This window comes from Pygocentrus nattereri, chromosome 21 (assembly GCF_015220715.1).
Source record: "Pygocentrus nattereri isolate fPygNat1 chromosome 21, fPygNat1.pri, whole genome shotgun sequence".
Lineage (NCBI taxonomy): Eukaryota > Metazoa > Chordata > Actinopteri > Characiformes > Serrasalmidae > Pygocentrus > Pygocentrus nattereri.
Window position 1 is genome coordinate 30,689,688 of NC_051231.1, and position 16,073 is coordinate 30,705,760.

General features: G+C 40.1%; 1 protein-coding gene across 22 annotated transcripts in view; it reads left to right on the top strand.

Annotated features, from left to right (window-relative positions):
* Window positions 1–16,073, top strand: part of itpr1b (inositol 1,4,5-trisphosphate receptor, type 1b) — a 173,487-nt gene that overhangs the window by 144,702 nt on the left and 12,712 nt on the right. For all 22 annotated transcript variants that reach the window (XM_017710893.2, XM_017710939.2, XM_017710902.2 and 19 more), the window contains 7 exons: window positions 2,937–3,112; window positions 4,741–4,905; window positions 5,241–5,430; window positions 5,864–5,959; window positions 6,449–6,576; window positions 7,437–7,602; window positions 9,458–9,618. In XM_017710893.2, the coding sequence (XP_017566382.1) occupies window positions 2,937–3,112; window positions 4,741–4,905; window positions 5,241–5,430; window positions 5,864–5,959; window positions 6,449–6,576; window positions 7,437–7,602; window positions 9,458–9,618 (1,082 nt within the window). The remainder of the gene's footprint in view (window positions 1–2,936; window positions 3,113–4,740; window positions 4,906–5,240; window positions 5,431–5,863; window positions 5,960–6,448; window positions 6,577–7,436; window positions 7,603–9,457; window positions 9,619–16,073) is intronic.

A 16,073-nucleotide genomic window follows, 5' to 3' on the forward strand; every position in this document is an offset into this window, starting at 1 on the left:
GACTTTAAGGTTAAGTCCTTTGGAGACTTGGTGACTCACAGCAGCTTTTGAAATTCAGGAGGTGAGGGGAGAACAGGACCTATCCTCCCCTGACCCTTGTGAGGCGCAACTGTGTGTGTGTGTGTGTGTGTGTGTGTGTGTGTGTGTGTGTGTTTGTGTGTGTGTGTGTGGGGATGTTTCGGAGAGATGAATGGATGTAAGCAGGGAGCTGTGACGTGCGGCTCTGGCGGCGCTTCTGGCTGCAGGCCCTGCGGACTAGAGTGCTGCTCCTCTTCTCTCTCAGACCGACGCTCATGCATCTTTCAGCGGCCCGTGCTATATTTAGCACCCCGCGTTATGTAACGAGCACCTGTCATGTGATCTTCGCATGGAGAGAGGGGCGGAGGGAATGAGAGAGGGAGAGAGAAAGAGAAAGGAAGGGAGACAGGCTCAAGTGATGCTTCTTTGAGGATCCTGCAAATCCAACTGACCTCGTTTTCTCACGTACGCTTGGGCGTATATAAATGTATGTATATACACAGTAATGTGCAAAAGTCAAAGACAATGTTTTATTTATTCATTCATTTCAGTTAAAACGGCCATTAAGTAAGTTATTCATCTTTCGTCATCATGGGGGAAAAAAGCCAGAACAGAATATTACGCAGAAGTCTCCACTATAAAATAATGTCCGTTTTTATCAGTGTTTAGCGTGTCCACTGTTTGCCGTTTACTACAGCTTTCGTTCTTTTCAGAAGACTTGCTTTCAGTTTTCTGAAAGCAGAAAAATCTGAAAGCAGATTTTTCCACACCCCCAGTGTTCAGTCTTGTGGTTGGTTAGCATTGACCCATAGCGGTGAGTTGTCTTCTCACAGTGGAAAGACCTGTGGATGTTTTCAGATTAGATGCAAGGGTGGAGCTTTATTTTCTCCTCTCTTGCAAAGATGAAAACTTTAAGTGCTGTTTATCTTGTTGTTGGTGCTGGTCTACCAGGTCTTGCAGGTGGTTGTTAGGAGTCCCATTTTTTTGTGTCTTTTTAATATCTTTTTCCAGTAATTATGAATCATAAACATCCTAACATCTCTTTAGTTACCACGAAATTCAGTTAGGGCTGAGTTTAGGACAGTAGCTATTACACAATAACAGCTCGTAAGATCTTAACCGTATCCATTAAGAAAATAGTGCTACAGTAGATCCTAACTAGAGAAAATTTCCTAAATGCTGTCCTAACCTTTGGACAACCCCAGTGGTCTCCTAACTTACACTAAAAGTCCCAACTGTGACAGGCAACATAGTTCACTGTAATTATAACTGGCATATTGACATCTATATTGCAAAGTGTTAGATGTTAATGAAATTGACATTGCGTTTTAAAAGTCCCAGACCCTGCAGACCCGATCCCCACCGTCCCCTCCTTTTACCTTCATTTGTAAATCTGAATGAAAACTTGTCAGATTAATTAATACAGTAATGGCAGTGAGGATTGAGGAGTCGGAGTTGAACGCGTAGCTGTTTGTTAGCATTACTGGCTAAAGTCAGAGTGCTGTCTAGCTAAATTACATTATTAATATCATTTTGATTACGCATTTATGTTTCCGCTATGCATATATGGTCAGTGGCCTGGAAATACACATCCCTGTTGACGACTAAGTAGGTTGAGATTTCCTATCTTGAGATAAGATGCCATAAGATAACAAAATTGCCAGTTAAAGATGATATAAGATGATTCCGTAATACAAATTTGTGAAAAATCTTATCTTGATCTGTCAGATCTTTACATAGAAATTTTCTTTAGTACATCACCGGGTTTTTTCACTCATTTTCTTCCGACTTTCTTTCCTTTTCTTTTGACTTATAACTAATCTCCTCATATCTTGTGGAAAAAAAAAAAAAAAAAAAAAAAATATATATATATATATATATATATATATATATATATATATATATATATATATAGAGAGAGAGAGAGAGAGAGAGAGAGAATTTTTATTTTTTTTAATAACGGTGATGATATATGCACATATATGCTTTTGCGTCACGCACACGTGGAGTGATTGTGTGTGCATGCGTATGTTCAGGTAAGGGCTTGGAAGCCAGGTGCACACCTACTAAAGCCTCACTGATCTGCAATAATATTCAAATGTGTCATACGTTCTGAGTTATGTAATCAGGCTTTTTCTCCCTTCTTTCTATTTATCAACTTGTCCTTTCCTCAGGGTTAGAATGTGCCAGAGCATGTTCAACAGGTGAATCTGCCACTGCTGGGCTTCCACACTTTGCCTGTGTGTGCGTATGCGTGTGCGTGTGCGTGCACGCCTGCTCAGTGATGTCTGTGGTATTACTGGGGATAGACTTAGGTCTAGTCTTGTGATGTTCTTTGCAGTTTTATTTTCCATAAACAGGATTCAACTTTGTGAGTCACACTTTGGGTAAATGCAGATTAGTGTGTCTGGGAATAAGAAGAGAAGGAGTGGGGACAGATTTTAGAAATTTGTGTTTGGATTAAAACATTTGCAATATCAAAACAAAACAAAGCCAGATCTGGCTTGAGCAATGCCTCACATTCAGAAGGATTATTTTGCAGATTTGTATTTGATTCATTTGATTCAGTGTTGAAATTAAAGAAATTCTCTGGCATCTGTAGCGTATGGTTAATGACTGTTAGTCAATAATGTTAATGTTTAAAAGAGTGATATGTAAAGTACAGTAAAAGAACTTGAAAGCAGTGTCTCAGAAGATATTTACAGTAGAAGCCAGTGAATAGATGCATCGTTATTGTCTGTGGTGATCAACCATATGCCATTGATGGGGCAGATAGAGACTAGGTTGAAAACACCGGAGTATTCCTTAATGTCTGTTGGAAATTCATACCAATGTGTTCATTTATTTATTTTGTGGTTTTTATTGAAGTTAAATATACACATGCTGTTTTTAATCATGTATATGTCTGTCTCTCTCAGGCACACTGGAACCCCACCTGTCAGCATTGTTATGGGCAGCCATGCTGGTGTCACTGGCAATAGTGATCGTGCTGCCGCAGCCTCATGGAATCCGAGCCCTCATCGCTTCCACCATCCTTAGACTCATCTTCTCCGTCGGCCTCGAACCCACACTCTTCCTGCTTGGGGCATTTAATGTAAGTGTTTGTATAAGGGAATGAAAATATCCTATGGTGAAATTGGTGACCAACCTGTTTTTTGGTATTATCATGATATTGTTCAAATAGACTAAAAAGTACTTTCAAAAGCACTAATTTACATTGACCACACCAGTGGTTGGATATTAATCTGACTAAGGATGCTAGTCAATATGATCATGCAAACACATACAGGAAAACTCCTTGCCTTTCAGAGAATTTTGAAAGATATACATGCCATTCACATGAATTATGTAGATTTGATGAGTTTTTTTATTTTTGGAAGTGAGAATTCTGAAAAATCTATGCGTAAATTATTATTGTAAGAAGCCAAGACAATTTCATTTCGTTTTCACCAGAAAGAGGTGCAGATCATTTCTGTTAACTATCGTAACTGTTTAGAGAGATTAGCGACCATCGATAAATTGTATCGCTAGTGGCAATTACCAGACCCCAAGCACTATGCATAATTATAGAGCCTGTAAAACACAGAAGATGGGCTTTTTTTTTAAGAATTATCTTAATTCATAACATGATAATGTGGGGTGTCAAAAGAAGACGTCTGCAAAGTTTCATACACATTGGCCCTTTGACCTTGGTATGGGGACCACAGCATTGCCTGAAGCAGCGAGGAGCACTGAGGTAGTGCGCACAGAAACCCAGCTAGTCTCCATGATAGGATGATGGCTAACAGCTAATCCCAAGAGAATAGCTTGTCCTTACACTCTCCTTTCCCCTTGTTAACTAATTAGTTCATTACAATCTGATATCTGCTTCTTTGACAATAAACTGGACTGACTTACCTCAGGCTGCAACTCAATACAGAAGAGTTGAGGGAATCAGCATATTGTTTGTATATTGTATGTTTGTCACGTTATCTGCATTTATTTGCATACCTGTGTAACGGTAATGACAAAACGAATACCTTAAAAAGAATTTTAACCAGTGTACCGAATGAACCCGTATGTGGCCCACTGTTAGTTTGTGTGAAGTTGTGCATGCAAGTTAGTGTCTTTTTGACAATACAGGTGTGTGTAACCCTGTGGTATCTGGGGTACACAGCTCTGTGTGTGTGTGTGTGTGTGTGTGTGTGTGTGTGTGTGTGCAGTTCAAGTGTCTTCACTGAGTCAGTGTGTATCTGTGTAACCCTTGCTCTCTCTGTGCCGTCTGTGTATTGAACTGAGGTGTTGAGTGCGTCACTAAGCCATTCCACTCTACTGTAACACCCCTTTGCTAAAACATACTTGGCTGGTGAAAGGGTCTTTAGTGTTCCTCTGCAGCCTGTACACAGTGTATACACAAGTTTTTAGCCAGAACTTTATCTCAAAACTATGTCAGGCAACCTACTCATTAAAAATTAGTTTGGACACTTTCGGTGAGGTAGTGTTAATGTCTTAAATTACAGGCTTTTATTACTCCATGGCCTTTTATTATGTGGAATCTAATGTTTTTTATTCACTACTATAAAGTGGTTTGTAACTACTAAGAAACTAAGTTATGAGAGTAAGCAGTTAAAGTGTGTATTACATACAGCTTTAAGGAGTAGAGATGATCGAGCAGGTCCTTAAAGAGGTTTGCAGTTTAATATTGCTATCAATGTATAATACGTCTGTGTGTGTTTGTCTCAGGTGTGCAATAAGGTGATCTTCCTGATGAGTTTTGTGGGGAATCGAGGAACGTTCACGCGAGGCTACAAGGCGATGATCTTGGATGTGGAGTTTCTGTATCATCTGCTCTACCTCATCATCTGCATCCTAGGAGTCTTCGTACATGTTTTCTTCTACAGTCTACTGGTGAGGAAGTCACACACTGTGGACACACATGCAAACACACACACACACACGCACACGTGCACACAGTCAGTAACATACAAATATAGCACTCGAGAACTTGAGCACACGTGTACCAATACAGAAATGCATATTGAAGTTCACATAGGCAAACACTTTCACCTTTGTCTTACTTACCAACGTACCCACACATAATCACATGCACACTCACACAGACGTACAAAAATACATGCAGTAAAAACACACCAGCATGCGTTCAGTGCATTCATCTTCTTTCCCATTAAACACTTGTACACATGCTGGTCTCTCCTTCTCAGTGATCTCTGTCCTCTTTTTAGCTCTTTGATCTGATCTATCGGGAGGAGACTCTGTTGAATGTGATAAAGAGCGTCACGAGAAACGGCCGCTCAATCGTGCTGACGGCTGTGCTCGCCCTCATCCTCGTCTATCTGTTCTCCATAGTCGGCTACATCTTCTTCAAAGATGACTTCATCCTGGCTGTCGACCGAATCCCCAACAAAACACTTGGTAAGGACCCCAGGGTGGGGTTAGTGGCCCAGCCCCCCAGAAAAATCAGTATAGTTATATGAAACATAATAACTGGTACCACATTGCAGTTCCTTCTTGGAAATCTTGAAGGAACGCTTTATGCAAATTTAAATCATTAATAGTTAATACCTTGCAATTAAAGGCTATTTAGGCAGTAGCAGGCCTGGAGTGCTTTGTACCCAAAAATACCAGTAGTCTTATCTGATGAGTCTAAAGGAATACTTCATTCAAAGTTTAAATGTTGCTAGCAATTAATAAAGACTGTTTGACTCTTGATAATTGTTAGCCTGATTTTTTACAAACCAGATACCAAGTCCAAGCTATTAATATGTAATTGCTTGTTTATAGCCTTGGTTAGACTGATATGGCTTGACTAAGTGCATTTATTGTTGGCTGTTTTCCTTGAAAACAGAGGAATCCGCAACTATGATGAGTGAGTTCCTGTCAGGGGGCGTTTGCCGGAAAGAAGGTGGTGGGGAGAATTGTTCAACAGAGACCACAACGGATGGTATGCAAACACATGTACATGTTAAATCTGAGGCACTTGCTTGGTCATGAGACAAGGGGGATGAGATGCAACACATCGTTGCTCCTTAGAAGGTCAGGGATCGCGGGATACCCGGGGTCAGAGTTTAATGACCAACAGGTCATTGGATCTGCACCAGAGCTCAGAAGTCAAGTCAGCATCAGATTTTCAAGCAGTCCATGTGAAGGCTTTCAGGGGCAAAACAGTTAAGATGTTTAGCTGGTTCAGTGTGATTAATGAAGATAATTAGGTCTCTGATCCAGTAGAATCTGCACCTCTTCAGACGACATGGACTCCATGTGTTTTTAAGGTTTATTCCTACAGTCCTGCATTTAATATTGCACCTCCAGGAGTAGTCCAGTAGCTTCTGAATGAATACAAACTAAAATTAGATTCACAGGAGGGAGGAATCTGTTTTACAAGGAGTAAATTAGTATGTTTGTGGAACTATTGTCTGTGTATGTGTGGCAGTTGCGATGGTGGTGGAGGACAAGGAGCGGACATGTGACTCTCTTCTCATGTGCATTGTGACCGTACTCAGTCATGGTCTCCGAAGTGGCGGTGGAGTCGGGGACGTGCTCCGAAAGCCATCTAAAGAGGTACTTGCTATGATGCAAAAACTGTGTCATTATCTACTCATTCTCTCCCAAGATGTGCATCCAAAACACTCAATAACCACCTAATCACCTTCCAAACACGTATAGTACACATCACTCATCCAAACACTCCATTGTTCCATCATTATCTAATTAAACCTTCCAAAAAGGTACAGTATAGTTCATTCATCTCAAACACTCAATCATGATGTAATCAAATCCTGCAAATAATGTTGTACAGTTCACTCATCCCAATGTCTCAATCATTACCTAATGAAGCCATGTAAAGAGGTATGGTACAGTTAGTCATTACCATAGATGTGTGGTGAAAGACCGTCTGCTACAGTTTGGGAGAAGAGTATTAAGAGAGTATTAAAAATCAAACCTTTATATATTGTGCCTGCAATCGCTACCTCACTGTACTACCAGTAAACTCAGTACTCACACAAAGCTTGCTTTACAAACCCACTGCCGTTGCAAATATTATCTAATAGATCTCTATAACCACACACCGCTCTACCACTCCCTTCCCATAAGCACTGCAAACCAAAATAGTCATGATGTGGCAGTGAAGGGCACACTTCTAACACTCTATCTGTTAAGATGAATTTAATTAGACAATGCCCCTGGAAAACCGGGGCATTATCATTAGTTAATAATCCATTATGTTGCAAGCATGAATGATCTGTTATGCCTAACTATTTCTGTCATTAGACCTTTAGGTGGAAAGGTTGCAGATTATGTAATAAATAAGAACATCAAATTTGATCATTAAAACCATCGACAGAGCTGGGAGTCTGAATGCACATAATGCTTGGACTGTTTTCTACAACTGCTCTCTTCTCTTCTTTTGTCTTCTACAGGAGCCTCTCTTTGCAGCACGAGTAATTTATGACCTGCTGTTCTTCTTCATGGTCATCATCATTGTCCTCAACCTGATTTTTGGTGTCATCATTGACACCTTTGCTGACCTGAGGAGTGAAAAGCAGAAGAAAGAAGAGGTACTCAAGACCACTTGCTTCATCTGTGGTGAGTAGATACATGTATGTATGAGTTCTTGTTCTGAGCAGGCCCTCCTTCAGAAGAATCTGTTCAAGAAGACGTAAACTGAAAGTAATCTAATCAAAGCTGTGCTGGGGGAAAAGAACATATATCAAATACTTTAGTCATTAATAGCTCCATACAGGTTGTAACTGATAAACTCAAGAATGCTCTTGGAGCATCATTACCTAAAGGGTGGTGAATTTAACGGTGCAGTAAGTAGAATTTTTTCACCAAACCTTGATCAAATATTGTGAAAAATCAATATGGTTGCAGAGATGTAATTATACATAATAATGACAAATGGAGACCTTTGAACTGGAAAAACTTTTTCTTCCCCTCTGTGGTCAACTTTTTAACCCCCTTGTTGTGACAAGCCAGTTGCAACATGACCATTAATAGATTAAAATTGTTCTTCAGTGTTGCTTAGAGTAGCTTTTAATGTAGATTTCATCTGCGCTTTGCGTATCCGGAAGACCTTTTGAAGCCACTCGCCCGGTTAGCAGGCACAGTGCGAGCTGTTTTCGCTCAAACATTGTAAACATCGAGACGCCCCCTCTTCCCAGAAGGCTTAGTCATGGCTGCTACTGTGGCGGAGTCTTCACACACCATCTCACATACACACACACAAATTCACACAGTCTTTCTATGATGGTACTCCCAATTTAGGCCTTTTGTTTGGCAATTCGCTGTTCATCACTGAAGGGAGTTTTATGACTTGCTCAAATGCGTGAATCATGTGTAGGATGTGTGCTTATACTGAAACTACTGTTTTTTTGGGATCACATTTTTTTTTTCTCCTGTGGGTGGTACTTTAAGCTAATTAGGGCTGATAGTTGAACATCGCCCCCTGCATTAAATAGCAGAACGTTGTATATAAAACAAATTTTTCAAATGCAGGTCCTCCAGTAGAGCCAACCTCAGTGGCAATTGGCTTGGATCCACCGGGAGTTCATCATTCTACATAAAAAGAAACTCTGTATTGTGACTGTCACAAGACTTATTGCTGCCACTTACTTATGACACACACACACACGCTTAGACAGCTGTTTGTTTACAAACTGCTTCCTCTCACAGTGATGAAACAGTAAAGTGGAACTAGAGGAATATTCAAACTGGAAGAACGTTTCCTAACTCATTCTTCTTCACAGTTAATGTTGCTTTGGATGATTTAAACCCAGCCACTGGAACTGCAAGGCTGTTTTCTGCTGTGTGACAGTGTAAAAATTTAACAATGTCTCACTGACGAAAAACTAATTAGTGTTTGCCGGTCTGAGGTTATGGGCAAAGAGTGCTTTTTAAGGCTCATGTGCTTCAGGGGTTATGGCTGCCAGTCTTCTCCGCAAAGGGCTGGAATGGCTCCAGGTTTTCATTCCAGCCAAGCAGGAGCATAGCTTATAACCAGTCAGTTATCTGATGATGGAGACCGGATGATTAAACCAGTGGGATCACGTGTGCTTCTGTATGACAATGAAAACCTGTAGCCACACTCGTCCTTTGTGGATAAGTTAGATGACCCCTAACTGCAGGGGTGCACAGCTCTGGTCCTGGAGGGCACAGTTTGGTGATTTACCTGCTCAACCACACCTGCTTACGCTTATCTGTTCATTGGAATGTTTAATGGAATGTGTGTTTGAGTAGAGAAACCTCAAAACTGTGATTTACCCTCCAGGACCAGAGTTGTGCACACCTGTTCTACTGGCTGATGTACTGGTTCCTGCGGGCACACTGCACAATGTCACATTATCCAAAAAAAAGTCTAGTCAAGAAGGTCTTCAGAACAAAGAAAATTCTTAGTTGTCCTATCCTGTCATGGTTATAAACTTTGTATGTGCACTTGCAGGCTTGGAGAGAGACAAATTTGACAACAAGACTGTGACATTCGAGGAGCACATCAAGGTGGAGCACAATATGTGGCATTACCTCTTCTTCATCGTACTTATTAAAGTGAAGGACTCTACCGAGTACACAGGACCAGAGAGCTATGTTGCAGAGATGATCAGGGTAAGTGTTTTTGCTCAGAGGTGTTCGTGTCTGCTCCAGGACATGGCTTTCAGCCCTGTTCTTCGAAATCTGCTCTTGTTAATCATGTTCTACCACTGTTTGTGAACGTATTGCAGGAGATCTACTAATCTGCGGTATTTAGTTTTGACCCCGGGCCTCAAAATCTACCCTCCACTAAAGTTGAGTTCCAGTACTGTTATTGGAGATGTACGGTCTTTTCAGAGTTTTGTTTCAAAGCTGCTCCTGGACATGTGCTGCCCTGCAGCATTTAGTTACAACCCTATTCCTGAAGAGCTGCCCTCTTGTAGAGTTCAGTTTAGTGCTGCTCCTGGAGGTTTATGCTTCTGCAGAGTTCATTTAAAACCATCTTCTTGCTTCTCAGCTATTTTCATCTGATCAAGCATTAAGTCCAGTCCTTTTATTCTTACTTTACCTTTAAACAGGTTTTCTTAGAAGTCGCTCATACCTTAACCTGGTAAACTAGCCCGTAAAAAAAATGAAACTGAAACTGTCACAACTCAAAAGACTCCTCACATAGCTCCTGCCACAATGCATCCACAAAGCATTTGGGAGCGAATGACTAGTGAACACTTTTGACCACTTTATGGTTAGACCTAATACAGTTAGAGTAATATCATATTTGTGTTTGATCAAATTTGTGCATGAATGGTACACAGTTGTTTGCAGCTGTGCCTTTTATGGACACTGGATTGGGGGGGTTGGTATGATGGGGGGCATCGGCGCATACTTTGGCAGACTGTAAATGAATCACAGAATCATGGGTGTGGAAAAATGTTTCACATGAGAAAAGTGTCTGTGTGTGCGTCACCTTGTGTGTGTGTGTGTGTGTGTGCACGCATACAGTTCTGCATAGGCTTTGCAGCTTTAGATCAGTTCTCTGATGCTGCTCTGATGCTTTCTTTGGAATACGCATATGTAATGTGGCCCATGTGAAATGACAACAAAGCTTTTAATCGCAAAATCAGCATCAGAGCCCACTCAGACACATTCATTTAGAGATTTTCAGTATCTCCACTGCTTAGCGTAGGTATAGATAGAGGTCTCTTTTTGACAGTAATTTGGTTTTTTGACAATTGACCGATTTCTTTCAGATTCTTCTCTTTTTTGGTCTTACTTGATCAGTAAGTTTAATGACATATGCTAAAATATGTTCACAATGAACATACCTAGAACAATGGAAGGACCCCCTAACCATTCTGCTCAGGGCTTATTATTTTGGAATAGGCTGATTCTATGCCCATTTAAATTTGAAACATTAACTATTCTGAATCATTATAGTGAATGAACTCATATGTCCCTTGCTGGGTTGGGTTGGGGAGGTGAAGACGGGTCTTTAGAAAGAGGTCTACTTTAGCTGGGTATTTTCCACTGCATTCCACGCCAGCAAATCTGTCAACTGACCCCATCCTGCCCGCTGAGGTATGTAACGGGTAACAGAACTCGTGTTTTAGCCCCAGTTCGGAGCACTATTACCGAATCTGTCTGTCTGCATTAAAACTCAGCGCAGCTCTGGCAGCAGCTTGGAATGTGTTAATCCACAAGAGAAGCCATTTAATGCTTGTCTGCTGAATGCACAACTTTAGTAAGAAGGCCAGAGAAGTTGGCTTTAGCCTCATGATTGTGGCTAAGCTGTGTGGGAATGTGTGTTTTGAGTGTTTGTGTGTCCCACGTTTATGAAAGTACTAATAAAGGTTACCTTGATTTACCCTGAAAAACACTTTGTTCTATTGACTTTAACAAATTGCTCTATGGATGGACAGAACAACTCCTGGGAAGCATTAACCTATAAAAGTGTCTTACAAATGGTCTTGTGTGCTTAATTTAATTTAAATTCGCAGTCTGTGCTTTCCACAGCACTGACATTGTGCTGTCACTGTCAATTATAAGTTTTTTGCAAATATTCACTCATTTTGAATTTGATTCGCACTGTTGAGCAACTGAAGTTGTGCATCAAGTAAGAATGGGAAAGAAATCCACCTACAAAGCTTCAACAATTAGTGTCCTCAGTTCCCAAACGCTTATTGAGTGTTAAAAGGAAAGGTGATGTAACACAGTGGTAAACACGCCCCTGTCCCAACTTCTTTGGAATGTGTTGCAGGCATCAAATTCAAAATGAGTGAATATTTGCAAAAAACAATAAAGTTTATCCGTTTGAACGTTAAATATCTCGTCTTTGTAGTGTATTCAATTGAATATAGGTTGAAAAGGATTTGCACTATCATTACACTTCTATTCCCAGAGTTGAACAAAACTTTAAAATATTTTGGCTAAAATTAAAACCACATTATTCTACCTAGCATAGATAAGACTTGTATAAATGGGGCTTTGCAAGTTACACGACTGTGAGGCAGGCAGATATCACGACTGTACAAAAGGCTACCCATGTTACGTTTTATGACATCCTCAGACCACAGCATCAGGTTTCAGACATTAAAAGAACATCTTAAGGTCTTGGAAAAGACAAAAAATTAAAAACATTTATCAGCTCTCCAGATCAAGCGAAATGGGCCAGTTCAAGCATTCTCACTCGAAATGGCTTCGTAACAGATGGCATCAGAAAAAGCTAAGCAACTGCAAACTCTCAGATGGTGTGACATTTGCATTTCTGCTCTTTATTTCCAAGTGAAAGATGCCATCATGCTGCCACCACAATTTTTACTGGTCAGCACAATGTGGTACTATGGTTTTTTATTAGCCCCAGTTTAAAACGTGACTCCTGTTTGCTTTTGCGTTTGCTTTAGTGTAGGTGAACAAAGTCACAAGGTACATATTCAAAAAGTAAAGCAATGGGGGAAAAATACCCCTACAAATAAGTTACCAGCATAGGCTTAGTGCCTAACTGCACTAGACAAAATTACGCTGTTGGAAAAAGATAAACTAGCAAAGCTTCCTATGAAAACACTGTGGCTAGCTTTTTTCCTTTCGTTTTTCCCTGTTTTTCTTAATATTCTTATTGTGACAAAAAATACCATAAATAAAAAGTTACAAAAAAAAAAAACACTGTGGCTTAAAAAGCATGACAGTATATATATACATGGGTGTGTCCATCTATTTCTTACTGTATGAGAGAGTAGTAGAAAAATTTAAAATATGCATTATCATTCCTGATTCATCAAAAAGGTGTGTTTGTTAGTTCTTTGTTTGTTTGTCTGTAGTTAAGTATCTGAGTTAAGTCAGCTACTCCTGACAGGCCTACATTGAAGTAGCTTTCTGATTTCATCACTTTGGAGCTGTAACGTTGTAAGAGTGTATATGGAAGGAAAAGTGCTAAGGAAAGCCCCTACTTCATGGGTGGTTACTCTCTTGACGCACTCATAGCACTGTTTGGTTGGTGACACAGTTTCTGATCTGCTGGCCACTGGCCCAGTTCCTGGCTTCTGTGTCAGGGGCACTGAGCGGTCTTATGAGGAAGCACCTGACTGAAGATTAGCTGCCCTTTGTGGCACCTGAGCACAAGTGCACACTTGTGCTCTCTGAGGTGCCTGAGATGTCTGTTACATATACATATGCACAACCTTAGTCTGTGGCAGAGATAGAGATGGATTTATGAGCCACACTTATTGTTGGGTTAATACATTTTTCTTTTGGGGGGGGGTGTTGGTTTTAGTTTTTCTTCAAGTCAAATTTGATATCCTTGAAGTGGTTTGGCATGAAATGGTGCATCGTAGAGAAACTCACTCTTTACAGTGATAATGATCCAAGGTTTGTAGTGTCTACAATTTGATTTATTACCCAACACCACCAGTGAACCTACACAACTTCTGAGTTTTTTTTTTTATACAATCTTGTGTACAATAATGATGGTACAATAGTTGCAAATCAAAAAAAAAAAAAAACTTTGAGCACTGTTTTGCCTTGTTTGAGATGTAAAACCTTATCTGTTAATTGTCATAAAACAGTCTCTCAGGCTTCAAGCAACATATTCATCCCTTTTGTTTAATAACTTTCAATGAGGCAGCTCATTGAAACACTTCTGTTGTCTGGTTCCCTTCATCACCATTGTGAAAAATTCTGGTAAGTTTCTCTAGAATGGAGGAATTCACATTGAACAGTGAATTATGCACACATTTTGAAACTTCCCGTTTAGTTCATTAAGTTTTTCCTTCCTTTTAAACAGGCAAGAAGATAACATATTCAATTGACATACTAAAGCATGTTGATGCCTCCAGTCGCCCATGAATTTTATCACTTTAATACCTTCCTCTTTCTCAATCAAAGCCAAAGCACCCCTGAAACCTTAGGCTCCCAGCACATATACATATGCTCAGAGCAACAAACCTACACACGCAGAGCATGTCATATCTCTGTCATGAGCAGAAGACAGATCTCTCAGAGCCTTAAGAGAAAGTAGAGGTAATGAGAGAAACCGAGGGTTTACAAATCGCTCTGCCACATGATCACCGAAGTTCATCACGTCATGGAAGAGAGGCTCTGATAAAGCTTGTAGGTGTTCATTTGTGTGGCTTTGACTCAGGTCCGCAGACTTTGCTAAACTAATACACCACAGCATATTTCTGGGGTGGATATTAGGAGGGTTTTTTTTAGGAGGGGTGTCACTGGGGTGCTGAAAAAGTGAGCGTGCTGTGTTGACCAGACTCCCGTAAATGTTGTGACATTGACCCATATTCCCCTCCAATATTATGCATGACTCTCATGACAGCAAGAAATATTGCTCTATAGGAGATTGGTGTAGGCGGGATCAAGGGGCTGGTTTTAGGTCTGACGTCATTGTTGCTGTTCAGACCACAGAGCATCCTGTGTGTGTGCGTGAGCGTGTGTCTGTGTGTGTGTGTGAGTGCATGCATGTGTGCGTGCGTGTGTTAGTGTGTGTGAGTGCGGTATTAGTAATGAAATTCACACTTCCTTCATTTCCATTGAAGCAGCAGATGCAGTTGAATTTGTTGTGGCTCTCTCTCACACACACTCACACAGACACACTCAAATACGCAGAGAGTTACTGGCAATGCTGTCAAGTGTAAACAAAGTCATGGAACAGAACAATTGGGGGTGTTCGCTACAACATGCGTGCACACACAGATGGGGATACAGTTATTTACTATATCGCACATTAATGAACATCTTTCCTGATTTTTTTCAACTCCAGCTTGTGACAATTTCATCACCTGCCTTGTTTCCATGTTAGACCCCACTGAAAACGGATGTGGACTTGAGTAATCTCTATATTCACGTTTAAAGGGATTTTTTTTCCTTCATAGAAATAGCATTAGTTCTCTTTTCTGTAGAACTGAAAGTAGAGGAAGTGAGGATTGCAGTATGAGTCACTAAGCGAGTGTATTACTGTACCTTTTTCCTCAATTTAGCTACAGTATCTCAGACTGGAACAACAACAGTCTGAGATGCTTGTGAAGGAACATGAGTAGGCAAGACCACACTCTGGCTAGGAGATGGAATAGTTACTAGGTTACCACTAGGTTCTTTGTTAAAACACTAAAAGGGAAATGATAAACAACTTTTTTTGATAGTTACAGGTATACCAGAGTTTCTTCTGATCTTCATCACATTCCTCCCATTGACGTCTGTTATATATGCATTTTCAAGCACTGCGTTTAAGTGTTGGTGGTAACTCACCATATCACTGCTGTTAGAGCAAAACCACATATCTTCATTTTTGTAGTTTTTCAGTTTTTGACTTCTTCTGTAAAGTTCTCATTTTGGAGATATGAGGGTTTTGTTCTGACAGCAGTGATATGCTACAGATACAGCAAATAGAGATCACCATGACAGTGCTAAGCCTTCATTTTTGTCAAAAACCAAAATTGAAACACCTTTACGATAATGATCATTTGTTCTATCGCACATAAAGGATTCTAGTATTATGTTACTGCTAAGATAAGGGCAATTCACATGACTTGGCTGCTCTAGATTAAAGATCAAATTTTGAAACATTCTGTCATGTAACAGACGTTAACCTATATATTTTACCTTGTAGCAGTTTTACAGTCTGTCTTTCAGTAAAGTTTACTGGCATAGAGCTGCTGCTGTTTTCCATTTATAGCTATTTGAAACCTGGTTAGACTGTGGCACACATTCAGTCAGTAACATATTTAGATCTTCAAGAAGGCCTAAGGTGGCATTTTTATTTCTCAGTGTTGGTCCAGAAATATAATGGTCTATTCCTCTGTCAGATCTGAATTATGTTGGTGGTTAGTCTCACACATTAGTTCCTGAAGTCTTAACCATTGTGAGTGATCATTCAGCTGTATATACAAATATACCACCATTTCAAGAATGTATCCCTTATGTTTCCAACCAAAATCTAAACTTGAAGTAAGAATATGACCATATTTGAAGGGATTAAATACAACGGGGTGATAATTATATAATTATATGAAATAAATAAATTACAGACATTTTCTTTTTTATTTCACAGAAATCATTCGGTCTTATCTGAAGGCGTAAGAGGCCCTGAGAGT